General features: G+C 50.6%; 1 protein-coding gene across 1 annotated transcript; it reads left to right on the top strand.

The window, feature by feature from the left end:
• The first annotated feature begins 3315 nt into the window (after nt 1-3315).
• Nucleotides 3316-6311, top strand: Rnf223 (ring finger protein 223). Its single transcript, XM_051171419.1, is given in 3 exon segments — nt 3316-3759; nt 5443-5871; nt 5873-6311. Coding segments are annotated over 2 exon segments (768 nt in total). The 5' UTR covers nt 3316-3759; nt 5443-5451; the 3' UTR covers nt 6221-6311.
• The last annotated feature ends 7161 nt before the right edge of the window (nt 6312-13472 follow it).

A 13472-nucleotide genomic window follows, 5' to 3' on the forward strand; every position in this document is an offset into this window, starting at 1 on the left:
CTTCAGGGGACAGACTCAGGGGGGTGAGGAGGGGCCCCTCAGCAGGGTCCAGACCATGTTGTCTGCTGGGACTGGCAGTGCAGCACAACCCATCCCCTCCTGTCTGGCCAGAGCCTGCACCACATGTAGCTCCTCCCATTTCAGGACGCCGTCTTGCATGAGAAGATGACCCCAGCTCCTTAATATTGAGGTAGAAGGTGCCAGTCAAGCATGGCATGGTCAGTCAGATAAGACTCCGGATGTATCACTAGGCTTTGTGGAGGCCACTGGCAGTTTATAGATCTAAGTCGCCCTTGGGAAAGGCAGGACCCGCTTCCCTGGCCACCTGAGTCCAGCTTAGTCGTCCCATGTGGAGCTGTCTGCTGTGCTGACTAGTGGTGGAACTGGGTAAGGAGTGCAAAATGAGGGCTTGGGGATTCTAGAAGTCCTCCATGGTGGTTTGAACAAGAATCCCACCCACACCCCAGGCTTATATACTTGGATGCTTAGTCATCAGGGAATGGCACTATTTGAGAGGCCCACTGGCTTTCTCTTCCTGCCATCCAAATGTGGGTGTAGAATGCCCGGCTCCTCCTCCAGCACCATGTCTGCATGTGCACTGCCATGCTGATAATGGACTAAGTCTCCAAAACAGTAAGCAAGCCCCAATTAAATGCTTTCTTTTTTATAAGAGTTGCTGAGATCATGACGTCTCTTTACAGCAGTAGAACACTAAGACACTGCCCTTGCTTTGTAACTTCTATAGGTCTCTGTGCACTAGCTAGAGGGTTGTGGCCCAAGACATCTGTAGAAACTGGAGATGAGTTTCTTGCCTGAGGCATCCAAAGAGCATCCCTCTGCTCTTGGCCATGTTTCAGAAAAGTGCTGGGGAGTAAGATCCTGTCAGGCTAAAATGTTGGTTTCCAGGGCCAGATCCTTTGTTCTGAGAGACAGGATGTGGAGTAGCTTAACACTCGGCCTACTGCAGGGCTCGGTGCTCTAGGCAGCATGAAGCACCTCAGGGTTACAGCTCCCCAGTATGATTTCTAAAGAAGAGTGGAAAGGGATGCTGATAGCAACAAGGGAAGGCAGCATACAAAGTGGCTTCCTGGGGTCACAGATGGTTCCTCACCCAGCACGTCTTGAGTAGCTAGTGCCCATGCACTCCAAAGTGGAACCCCCAGATTATTCCGGCCACTTCCATGTGCCTCCTGGTGCCTGGCACTATGGAGGAGCATAATGGTCAGCAGAGATGAAGGGTGGGCTTAAGGCAGAGAGCCTAGCCAGCCGTGGTGGCGCATGCCTTTAATCCTAGCACTCGGGAGGCAGAAGCAGGCGGATCTCTGTGAGTTTGAGGCCAGCCTGGTCTACAAAGTGTGTCTAGGACAGTCAGGGCTTATACAGAGAAACGCTGTCTTGAAAAACAAAAAGACTTGAGAACCTAAGAAAAGTCCTGGTCCTAAAAGGCCTCATGTGCTAGAGCCATACCTTGTTTCTCAACAGTGCATCATCAGACACTTGCTGCCAGGTCCATAGCCTTGGTAGTGAGGACTGTAGTCAGGGTAGGTTTTGGGGTACTGCTGAGAGAGTGTGACCACTTTGGTACAAGGATGGAGTCAGTAAGGGCCTCAACCAAAGACTAGGGCTGTGGAACCCAGAGTGAGGAGATAGGAAATAAGGTTGGCCTTGTGGGCCATGCAAACATAAATGCATACATGTGCTCAATGGTGGTAGTATATTGATGTGCACACCCACACAGTCACTTGCTTGGCAATTGCTGCTACTTTGCTGCTGGTTAAGATAGGGTCAAGACGGACCTTACTGCCCTAGACAGTGTAGTCTGGGTTCTTTTATACTGGCTGGGGCTCCTCCAAGTCCTGGCTCCTCTGCCAGCTGGGAGTTGACTTCCCCTGAGGTCAAGCTTGGGAGAAGGCCCAGGCTGTGAGAGGTGTGATAGATTCCTAAGGCCTCACAGCACATTGCCTCTCGACATTGACAATTCACTGGGTGGCCTTGGTGACCTCAGAGCTTGGGTATTCCCAGGAGCCCTCTGAAGATTGTTCCCAGAACACCTGGGACTCCAGCTTCCTAGAGGCAGCATGTGACACAGAGTCATACGCTACACAGATCTTGGGCTGGGCCCTTAGCAGCTTTCCCTCCATAGCACCCTCATGCCCTCTGTAATCCTGGATCCCCTCATCAAAGGCCCCCAGCTCCCTCCTTAGGTCTTAGTTGCCCATCTCCTCTCTGGTCCTTCATTTTCTCTCAAGCCCCTGCTTCCCTGGGCCCTGTTTTTGTTTTTTGTTTTTTGTTTTTTTTTTTTAATTTTAATTTTTATTTATTTTATTTTTTATTTTGGGGGGGCCCTGTTTTTGGTCCCTTGTACTCATAGAATTAGGGGCGCTCCTTCCAGGGCTCAGGCCCCTTCCTCCAGTAGGACCTTGTCCCCAGGCTCCCACAATCCCCATATTTTAGCTCCCTTGAAAGTTGGCCTTGAGCATACAAGTATACAGAAGCAAAACTGTGACAGCTTCTGGGAATCTGGGCCATTGGGTAGCCGTTGAGTACCTGCAGGTAGGAGTACCTAAGGTCAGCACTTCCACCAAGATGAGGTCCCTTCCAGCAACATGCCCCCCCCCCCACAGGCTTATGTGTGAGCTCCTGTCTCAGAACCCTTCAATTCACTGCACCGGAGGACAACTAAACTCAGGGACAGGGAAGAACCTGGCCTGACCAAAGTAGGTGGGGAAAAGAAATGTCCACCGGGGTTATTGAGTCTAGTCAGTGGGCCTGGAGCAGACTAAGGGGCTGCCTATCATACGGTCCCCAGACCCATCCCATTCCAGTGTGGCACTCCCTGCCCCAACCTTAGATGCCCCTTGGCCACCAATTCATAATTCTACTGTGTCACCTGGTCAAAGCTTCTTGAGAGTCTATCTTTCCAAGGGCACCTGAAGATAGAGGCTTCCTTCCTCAAGTATGAACAAATGGTACCCAGGCAGTGCTCACCTGGGTCCCTAGTATCCTCAACTGACTCCAGCATCTCGGCTGTGGTCCAGGCCTGACCCTGACCTTGCACCCCGACTTCCAACTTCCTAAATGCATCAGCGGCAGCAGGTGAGGGCTTTGCATGAAGCAGTTGTGAGGTGAAGGAAGAAGAGGCAGGACATTGGTGGGCACAGGTGGAGACGGGGCAGAAGGGGCACACTGGGCTGTGTCTGAGAGTACACTAGGCTCAACGAAGGATCTCTGCTGAGCGCACTTGCTTTTCAAAGGAAAGAAGCTTTGAGTACCTGAGCATCTACTCAGTCTACACCAGGGGCCTGTGCTGATCCTAGATGAATCCTGGCTCTAACCCTTCCCCTGGATCCCCACCCATTCTGAGCCTGCCAGGGAAGAGGACTAGCCAATCTCTGATGTTCATGCCGTTCAAAGCCACACCCCCAGCCACCATGACTTGGAGGGTATAAATAACCCCGTTTCAAAGCTCATGGCCTGAGAATTCATACCTGTCTCAGTCAGGCAGCTCCTGGATGAACACAGGCACCACACCTCCCATTCCCACATACACACAGAAGAGGTGCTCCAGCCAGACCGGTGCCACAAGAAGGCTGTTGGCTGCTAGCCTGTGGAGGAACACCTGCCAGGTGGAGCAGAGGCTAGGCTGGACCCGGAGGAGGGGAAACAGGCTCTTCTAGAGCCAGTCAGCCTAGAGACGCAGAGCTTTGCTGTTGCCAGTGGAGAGGATCATGCCAAGGAACTGTTGACCCCAGCTACCAGGTAAGGCCACCTCAGCCTATCCTCACCTTTCGCCTATGCAGTCTCAGGGTGAGGCCCCTTCGTGGAAGGTGAGGCCTGGTGCCAAGGAACCAGTCCTGTGAGCAGCACCGGTCAGGAGAGGATACACCCAAGGTCCTCTCAGACTTTGCCAAGACCACTGCTGCTTCCAGGAAGTGGTGACATCGCATGCAAGAAGGTTGGGCCCTCATGATGTCACAGTGATGTCAGATGATTCACATAGACCCAGCGATGACTCAGCAATCTTTCAGCCATTCTACTCACTCATGGAGCTGACCAATGAAACAGGGATAAGGGTCATCTCTGTTGTCGCTGCTGGGATCCATGAGTTTTAAGGCCAAGGCTTTTGTAGTTAATATTCTCTGGTCTGAATGCCTATGTCTTCTGAGGTGTGGTCCTGGCCCAGGGGAGGTAAGCAAACAGTACTAAATGGTCAGCGTGTTTCTAGGATTCCTCTCAGGGAAGTGGGGTGAGCTGTCAAAAAAGAAGGCCTGGATCTTCTGCATTCCACCTTCTTGAGAGGCAGCCGTGTGACTAACATTGGCAGAACAGGGCACGGGTGTCCTCTGGCTACTGGCTAAGGAGCATTTTTGATCCCTGGTCTCTGGCATTTCTCCTTTCCAAACAAGCTGGCCCCAGATTCCAGACTACAGTCGTTCAAAAACTTCTTGGGCCTCAACTAAGGCCCTTCCTGTTTCTCAGAGCTTTATGGGCCCAGCTGCTCGCCCAAAGACCCCAGAATCCTTACACAGCTGCCTGGAACTCAGATGTATGCCATGCAAACCAGGGCCCACACCAGGGTCAAGTTCAAACCCTTTCCACCTGATCCAGAGCCATAGGTAGCTCACGCTACCTGGTCAGGGCCCAGCTTCCAATTGGCGCTGGTCCAGAAGACCCTGCTTAAGTCACTCCACCTTGGAGATGCCTTTTCCATATGGAGGAGCTGTTATGATTATTCTGTGGCATGGGTTCAGCCTTGCAAAACACAGACATAAGTAGTAGCTACAGTGGGCCACTCTCATGACCCGCATGGGAAAGGATGGGCAATCGGTATCCAGCCATCAGTGTTGACAGCCCCTAGCACTTGGCCTCTATTTTTGAAATCCATCTGGACTGTCCATGCCTAGGGCTTGGTACTCTTGACTTTGTAATAAATGGAAGAGGACCGGTTACTGTTTGGACATGGGTGGAATTTTGAAAGTACATACATGTGGTTTGTGCCCTTCACTGGAATCTTTTTTTTAAAGATTTATTTATTTGTGATGTTTATAATGTTTTGCCTGTGTGTACACCTCCACACCAGAAGATCTCAGTAAAGGTTGTTGTGAATCACCATGTGGTTGCTGGGAATTGAACTCAGGACCTTTGGAAGAGCAGCCAGTGCTCTTTTTTAAAAAAATATTTTATTTAATTTTAATTTATGTGCATGTGTTGGTGTAGGGGTGTCAGACCTTGGAGTTACAGATAGCTGTGAGCTGTCCTGTGGTTGCTGGGAATTGAACCAGGGTCCTTTGGAAGAGCAGGCAGTGCTCTTAACCTCTGAGCCATCTCTCTAGCCCCCTTCACTGGAATCTTTGGGTCTGATGCTGGGTAAGAAAAGAGTGTAATGACTGGCTGACCTTTCAGGAAAAGGGCATCTCATAATGTCTGGTCTCTGTTCCACAGCTAATAATTATGTCATCGGGCCAGCGGTTATGGCACACAGCTATGCTACCCCACCGCCAGAGCAGCCCCACAGGCACAGTGCCCAAGTCCCCCGCCTCAGTTGGCAGCCCCAGGTCCCCTGGTACTCCTGGCTCAGAGAGGGTGGCCTCCCCACTGGAATGTTCCATCTGCTTCTCAGGCTACGACAACATCTTCAAGACACCCAAGGAGCTTTCCTGTTCTCATGTCTTCTGCCTTGAGTGTTTGGCTAGGCTGGCAGCTGCCCAGCCTGCAGGCGGTCCTGGCAGAGATGCTGTGCCCTGCCCATTCTGCCGGCAGCCCACCACTGTGCCTGCTGCTGGGGCTCCTGCACTGCGCACCAGTCGTCAGCTACAGGCCAAGATGCCAGCACACCTACAGAAGGAGGAGCCTGTGTGGCTTGAGGGCACCAAAACTGTGCTGCCGCCCCTTGCCCAACGCTTCTGGCCGAGAGGCCAGTGGCTTTGTGAGTGTGGATGTAGGCTTGAACAAACCAGCTGAGCCTACCCTACCAGTACCTGTTGAGAACCCTGCACCCAACCGAAGCCGTTTGGCCCGCTGTTGGGCACGCTTTGCGGACTGGCGTCGTGTAGCCCTGGTTTCTGTGCTGTTGCTGGTCCTCTTTTGTGTGGTACTCTGGCCTGTGCAGTGTGCGCTCAAAACTGGAAATCTGCGCTGCCTTAACCGGCCACCTACAGCCACTGCCACTGTCACTGCCACCACCAATGCCCTCACCCTTGGGCCCCTAGCCAACAACTAAGGTCACCACTTGGGCAAGGCCAGCTAGTCCACCAGCTTCGTGGATGGGTCTCTGACCCACTGAGGTCAAGAACACAGCAGCTTTAGATGTTAGTTGGCCCCCCAGAACCTGATATAGGACACATATGTGTCCCTCACTCTCCAGGACTAAGTGCCAGTGGGGGGCAAAATGGTCCTCAAAGCCTTTATGAACTATAGGTTTGTAGAAACTGCCCTGGGACCATCATACAGATGAGGAAAGGAACCTAGGTATGTCTGGCCAGACCCCTGGCCTCCCGAAATTGCCAAAACAGCAGGTTTGCCATCCTTTCTTTTTATCAGGACCCTCCCCAGTTCCTTCTCTGGGAAGGGCTGGACCCTCCCACTTGATGGGGATGCTGACCAGCTAGTTTTCTGATTAAGAGTGAAAATGAAAAGGCAGGACACTTGCTTATACCGCAGCAGGACCTTGCCAGCTATCCCTGGCCATTATGAATTGTACATTTTAAAATAAATTATTTTGTATAAATGTTGTTTCTCTGTGTACCCCCTCAGTCTCCCACCATTCAGTTTGCCTGTTGGAAAGTCTCCCACCCCACAACCCCACAATCAAGCCTCCCTCCACTCAAGTAACCTAACTGGATCACAGTGGGAGTGGGAGGGCGCGAGAACCAACACTCGTTTTTCCTGGCTTCACAAGGGCGATGGTAACCCCTGACTTGCCTGTAAACCAACACCATAAAGCTGTGAACCAGTAGGTAGCCTGAAAAACCTACAGACCACAGGGCCCTTCCAACAGATCCCCAGTCTTCTCCAGGCCAGCCTGGATACGGAAACAGCAAAGTTTAGTATCATGAGGGCCAAGCAGAGCCCTGTCCACCTCACAGCCATGCAGGTTCTGCCGCTAGCCCTAGGAATCCTGTACTACCTACCAGGTGAGTATGGCCAGGAGAGCCCAGGCCATTTCCAGCTTGAGCTGGTTTCAGCCACCTCACCTCTGACTCCCCAGCCAAGGTACTTCCTGTTCTAGCCAGCCGTGCCTTTGCCTAGGGCAGGGAGCTGATTTAGAGAGGTGCTAGCTGGGCCTGTCTTTGGGGGACTCCCTCATACCCCTGGCCCCAGTGCCAAAGACACTGAACTGAGAATTTCACTGAAGATGCTACAAAGCCACAGGCCATCTGTGATGGGTAAGGATCTTCTATGTCCCGTGAGGTTGTGACATTGCACCCTGTCACACTTAGTGATGCATACATTGGAGCTACACCTGTGTCACTGGCGGGGCCAGGCATGTGAGAATGCTTACATGGTCACATGAGCATATCACATGTGTCTTCATTCCACAAGCCTTATCCATTGTGGCTAAGACAATACTGAATCATCACAGGGACCAGATCCCAGACCATCCTGAAGTGGGTAGTGTTAAAGGACAGGACACAAGGAAGCTGGACTAAAGTACACGACAAGTCAGGCTCAGACTATCCCTATCCTTGTCACTAAGGTCATACACAGGACCATACGGAGTGCCTGGAATTGTGGCACACACAAATTCCCATAGAGTCGCTTGTCAGAGCCCTGCAACCATGTTTTAGCTGGATGCGAGGAACTGGGCCAGGCTACTGGGCTCTTCAAATGCCCCTTCCGTTGCTGGAACTCAGGCCTATCTGGACTGAGGCAGACTCCTGGATGTCTTCCACAACTCCAGTCATGGTCAGTCAGCAAAGTGGCCCTTCAGGGAAATACAGAGAGAGGCTCTGCTACCCCTGAGGCGTCCCAGGGTTCCTCCACCTTTGGCAGTTCTTCTGGTACCCGGTCCTGACCCCTTCGAGAAATCCCAGACCCCAAGATGCCCTGGGCTGCAGGTACCGCTCAGGTCGGGAGCTATGGCTGGCCCCAGAAGCACCTGGTGCCAGTCCACCCTTGCACACTGGTACACTGCCTTTCCCCATTCTTTTGTGCAGTGTGGCTTCTGGCCTGGGATAGCCACTTCTGCATTAGGATGCACGCCTTCCTGAACCGGTGGCCGGCTCCTGCACTGCTATGGTGGTGGTGGTGATTGTCGCTCGGCACCAACTGAGTCATTATTCCGGAAATCATGTCTCAGTCCAACCCTGGGGAATAGAGAGCTCAGGGGGCCAAGGGTAGACTAGGTGAGCACGGCCTCAGTGGGACGGACCCAAAAGGGGAGCTGGTGCTGTGGTGCGGCAGGGGAGGAGGCAGAACCCAGAGAGGAAGGTGGACCAGCAGAAAAAGGTGAGTCTGGAGGTGGTTTCATACGGTAGAAGGATGGAGAGGCCTCTGGTTTATGGAGGATTCGTGGAGGTCATGCTGTGGGACTCACGTGTCTGTGGATGCAGTCAACCAAAACATTAACCTGGATAAAGGCTTGTTCATTGTTCATCCTATACGGGTCCCGATGGCCCATCACCGCCCCCCCGCCCCCTGCTGGCCACACATGAAATACTCTGGGTCTGGCTCTGACTTTTGGCTCTGAATCAGGTTCACCCCCTCCAGGAAACTTACAGCTATCAGCGGGCTCTCGCTGACTTCTCCAGCCATAGTGGTGCCTGCTGAAGAAGTACTACTGCCAGAGCTCATGGTACCAGGGCAGTGAGCTGGAGCCCCTTGCTTGGTTGTGGAGTTCATGGATGAGAAATGCACACAGTGCTGGGACCCTCGTGGGCAGACACAGAGATTAGCCAAAAGTGACCACGTGGTGGGACCAATGATGGAGGAAAGGCAAGGAAATACTCCAGGTGGGACAGAGACCCCAAGTGTCCTAGATGCGCAGAGAAGAAAAGCAAGGGCAAGATTGACAACATTGAGTTTTATTTGGGAAAAGCCACCCTTAGGGACTTCTAAGGAACTACAGTTTCCCCACTTCTACTCATGGTTGCAGGTAGAGAGAATTCTGTGCCGGGAAAGAAATAGCTACCACTGAATACAAATGGATACACCAAAGCTGTTTAGGGTCAGGGCGGGCCTGAGTGGGAGTACAGGGGAAGCTGCTCTGGAGCCCCGGAGCAGAGACCTGGGTCTGAAGTTGAGAGCATTGCTGTCTTATTTAGGCTTCTACTTCTGTGATGGAACACCGTGACCAAAAGCAACTTGGAGAGGAAAGGGTTTATTTCAGTTTACAGCTTATGGGTGCTTTATGAAGGGAAGTCAGGGCAGGAACTCAAGGCAGGAACCTGGTGGCCAGAACAGAAGGGCAGATCATGGAGGGGTGCTGCTGACTGGCTTGCTCAGCTTTCTTTCTTTCTTTCTTTCTTTCTTTCTTTCTTTCTTTTTTTTTCTTTTTTAAAGATTTATTTATTGCCGGGCAGTGGTGGCGCACGCCTTTAATCCCAGCACTCAGGAGGCAGAGGCAGGCAGATTGCTGTGAGCTCGAGGCCAGCCTGGTCCACAAAGCAAGTCCAGGACAGTCAAGGCTACACAGAGAAACCCTGTCTCCAAAAACAAACAAACAAAAAAATAAATAATAAAATAAATAAACAAAACAAAAAGCTTTATTTATTAGGTTTACAATATGATCAGATCACATTATAGATGGCTGTGAGCCACCATGTGGTTGCTGGGAATTGAACTCAGGACCTCTGGAAGAACAGGCAGTGCTCTTAACCACTGAGCCATCTCTCTAGCTCCCTTTCTTTCTTTTTTTAGTAATTTGTTTATTTTCATTTTATGTGCCTACACAGATATCTGTGTGAGGGTGTCAGATTGGAGTTACAGACAGTTGTGAGCTGCCATGTGGGTGCTAGAAATTGGACCCGGGTCCTCTGGAAGAGCAGTTAGTGCTCTTAAATACTGAGTCATCTCTCCAGCCCCTCAGCTTTCTCATGTCACACGGGACCACCTGTCAGAGGGGCAGCAGCATCAACAGCAGTGACCGGAGCCTTTCCACATCATTATTTGTTTTTTTTTGTTTTGTTTTGTTTTTTGAGACAGGGTTTCTCTGTGTCGCCATGGCTGTCCTGGAATTCACTCTGTAGACAAGGCTGGCTTTGAGCTCACAGAGATCCATCCACCTGCTTCTGCCTCTCAAGTGCTGAGATTAAAGGTGGGCACCACCATGCCCGGCTTCCACATCAATTATTAATCAGGAAAATGCTCCCACAGACCTACCTTCTGGTGAATCTGGTGGGGAGCTGTAAGGTAAAAGGACTCCTGACTGCCCTGCCAGGGAACCTTTCCCCCTCAGAGCTGTGACACAGGAGCATTTTCTCAAATGCTTCCTGAATGACAGTAGCTTGGGGATATTTCACACACACACACACACACACACACACACACACACAAAAAGGTAATCAGCACACATGGCTTCTGTGAACTGAAAAGAGCCAAGGCTTACACTGTCCTAAATATGTTAAGGACATGGGAGCCACCAAATTCAGTGGGGTTGGCCTGGGGACTCAGCATAGGGCTTCCTCATTCTCAGCATAGACTTGGGGACCCTGACCATGCTGACTTCTGTTACTCACCAGGATGACCTGGTTGATGCTACACTTCAGTTCTTTCTGAGTCCTGGGTCTGGTGCTCAGCCGTGTTGCACGGCCACCTTCAACTACTGCACGTTGCAGCTCTGGCTGTTATTGGAAGCATTTGTTCTAGGAGACAGTGCTTTACGTCAGCGTGCTTGTATGTTCTACGGAGCTACACATGTACTCTCTCATTCTTCAGGGCCCGCCTCTATCCCAGTGTTTCACGGCTGTCTCTAGAAGCAAGGAATAATGGAAGCTGGCAGTCTTGCTACCATAGTGTCTGACCAGATGGAGCCTTCAGGGCGGCCCCATTGATAACTCACCTCCTCCTATCCAACGTCCTTGGGCCCCTGTCCCAAGCCCAGAGGATAAGAGTCCAAGGTGGGCACTTGTGGGACCATCTCCAATTTTTCTCTGACGACTCGTAGGGCTTTCCCATTAGAGTCTTTAGGCTGTTTAAGCTCCTTCATGCCTCATGGCCTTAAGAGGCTTGTAGGGAGAGAGTGTGCAAGCTAGGAAGCAGTTGAGCCACACCCTCCACAGGGATGGGAAAAATAAAAATTGTTACTCCCTGAGGTGAACCCAGAGCGCTTTGTCTCTGCCTCCCATTACCCGCCTTCCTATGCTACTCACTGCTGCAGTGGCCAAGACAAGTGGTCCCCGTAAATGAAAACTCCCAGAAACAAGCTGTGTCTGCAGAGACCGAGTGATTGATTAGGAGTGCAGTGTTGTGAGGAAACTGAGATGCTGTAGGTCCAGAAACTAACTGGCTACTTATCATGGCGACTTCTAGTCCTTTAGAACAGCCATTCCTTGCCCACTTCTGTTTTGGAACTAACGTCTTGTGACTAATAGATAAAAAACCCTTTAGACACTAGGCAATGGTGGTGCACACATGTAATCTCAGCACTCAGGAGGCAAAGGCAGGCAGATCTCTGTGAATTGGAGGCCAGCCTCATCTGCAGAGAGCCAGGACATGCACGTCTACACAGGACTAAAGGCATGTGCCACCATGCCCAACTCTATTTGTTGGGTTTTGGTTTGGTTTGTTTTTTTCCCAGCCAGGGTTTCTCTGTGTAGCCTTGGTATTTGTTGATTTTTCATGACAGGGTTACTTTGTGTAGCTTGTGTCCTAGAGCCATTCTGTAGAACAGACGGCCTTGAACTCCCAGAGATCCTTCTGCCTCTGCTTCCTGAGCGCTGGGATTAAAGGTGTGCACCACCACCTGCCCGGCCAAAAAAAGAATTTCGAGACAGGGTTTCTCTGTGTAGCCTTGGCTGTCCTGAACTCGCTTTGTAGACCAGGCTGGCCTCAAACTCACAGTGATCCGCCTGCCTCTGCCTCCCGAGTGCTGGGATTAAAAGCGTGCGCCACCACCACCACCACCGGCCCATTGGTTTGCTTTTAAGGCTGGCTTTTTATAAGAAAAACCATAACCAGGTGGGGAGCAAGGGGAGGGCAGCATTACAGTATTTTGACCAGTTAAACACAAGAAGAATCAATTTTTTTCTGAGCACAGTGTAACCAGGTGGATAGACAAAGCATTTTAAGCTGATTGGCTGGAATTTAGGGTAGGGGAGCTCTTTCGGTTTTTCAAGACAGGGTTTCTCTGTGTAGCCTTGGCTGTCCTGGACTCCCTTTGTAGACCAGGCTGGCTTCGAACTCAGAGACCTGCCTGCCTCTGCCTCCCGAGTGCTGGGATTAAAGGCCTGTGCCACCACGCCTGGATGAACAAATGGGTTTTATGTGATAATTGGGTGGGGTCTTTGAGCTGATCCAGGCTGCTCAGACTGATCAGGAACTAGACAGTCTTGCCCAATGTACATTACTGTAGTGGTTTTCCTAGTAAAAAACCCATCTTCCCAGATCCCTGAGGAATGCTGAGTTTAGGCTTCTATTTGCTCAATACCAATCCTGTTTACCTGCTCAGAGCTCTGTTTGGGGCATTGTTACCAACACTACCATTTTGAGGATCCACTTTGGACCTAACAGATAACACCTTTAACTCTACATTTATGGTATTTTTGTTTGTTTGTTGTTGTTTTTTCGAGACAGGGTTTCTCTGTGTAGCCTTGGCTGTCCTGGACTCACACTGTACATTTATGATATTAAAACAGCCCTCCATCATGTGTTATGTATGTTGCATTATTCCTATAAAACTAAAAGAAGAGCATTCTTCAGAAAATATAAATGCTATACTGGGAAACTTATTGACAATGCTAAAAACTAGAACTAAAAGGCTTATAGCAGCAATTCTCAACCTTCCGATGCTGATACCCTTTATTACAGCTCCTCATGCTGTGGTGACCCAACCATAAATGATTTTTTTCTTTCATTCTTTCTTTCTTTTTTGAGACAAGGTCTTTCTGTGTAGCATTGGCTGTCCTGGACTCACTTTGTAGACCAGGCTGGCCTTGAACTCACAGTGATCCTCCTGCCTCTGCCTCCTGAGTGCTGGGATTAAAGGCGTGCGCCACCACGCCCGGCCATAAAATGATTTTCATTGCTACTTTATAACTGTAATTTTGCTACTGTTATGAATCATAATCTGTGTTTTCCAATGGCCATTCAACCCCAAAGAGGCTGCAATGGACAAGCAGAGAACCACTGGTTTGTAGGGTTGCTAATTGCCTCTGTCCTAACAGTCACTGCTTTCATAACGGATACTATTGAAGTGACACTGGCTCTCAAACAGGAAGTACAGACAGCTCAGTCTACCAACGAGCTAGTTAACAATGTTTCAAAGATTGAAAGAAGCCAAGGAAAATGACAGAATTTTTTTTCTCAGAAACACT

This window comes from Acomys russatus, chromosome 29 (assembly GCF_903995435.1).
Source record: "Acomys russatus chromosome 29, mAcoRus1.1, whole genome shotgun sequence".
NCBI lineage: Eukaryota > Metazoa > Chordata > Mammalia > Rodentia > Muridae > Acomys > Acomys russatus.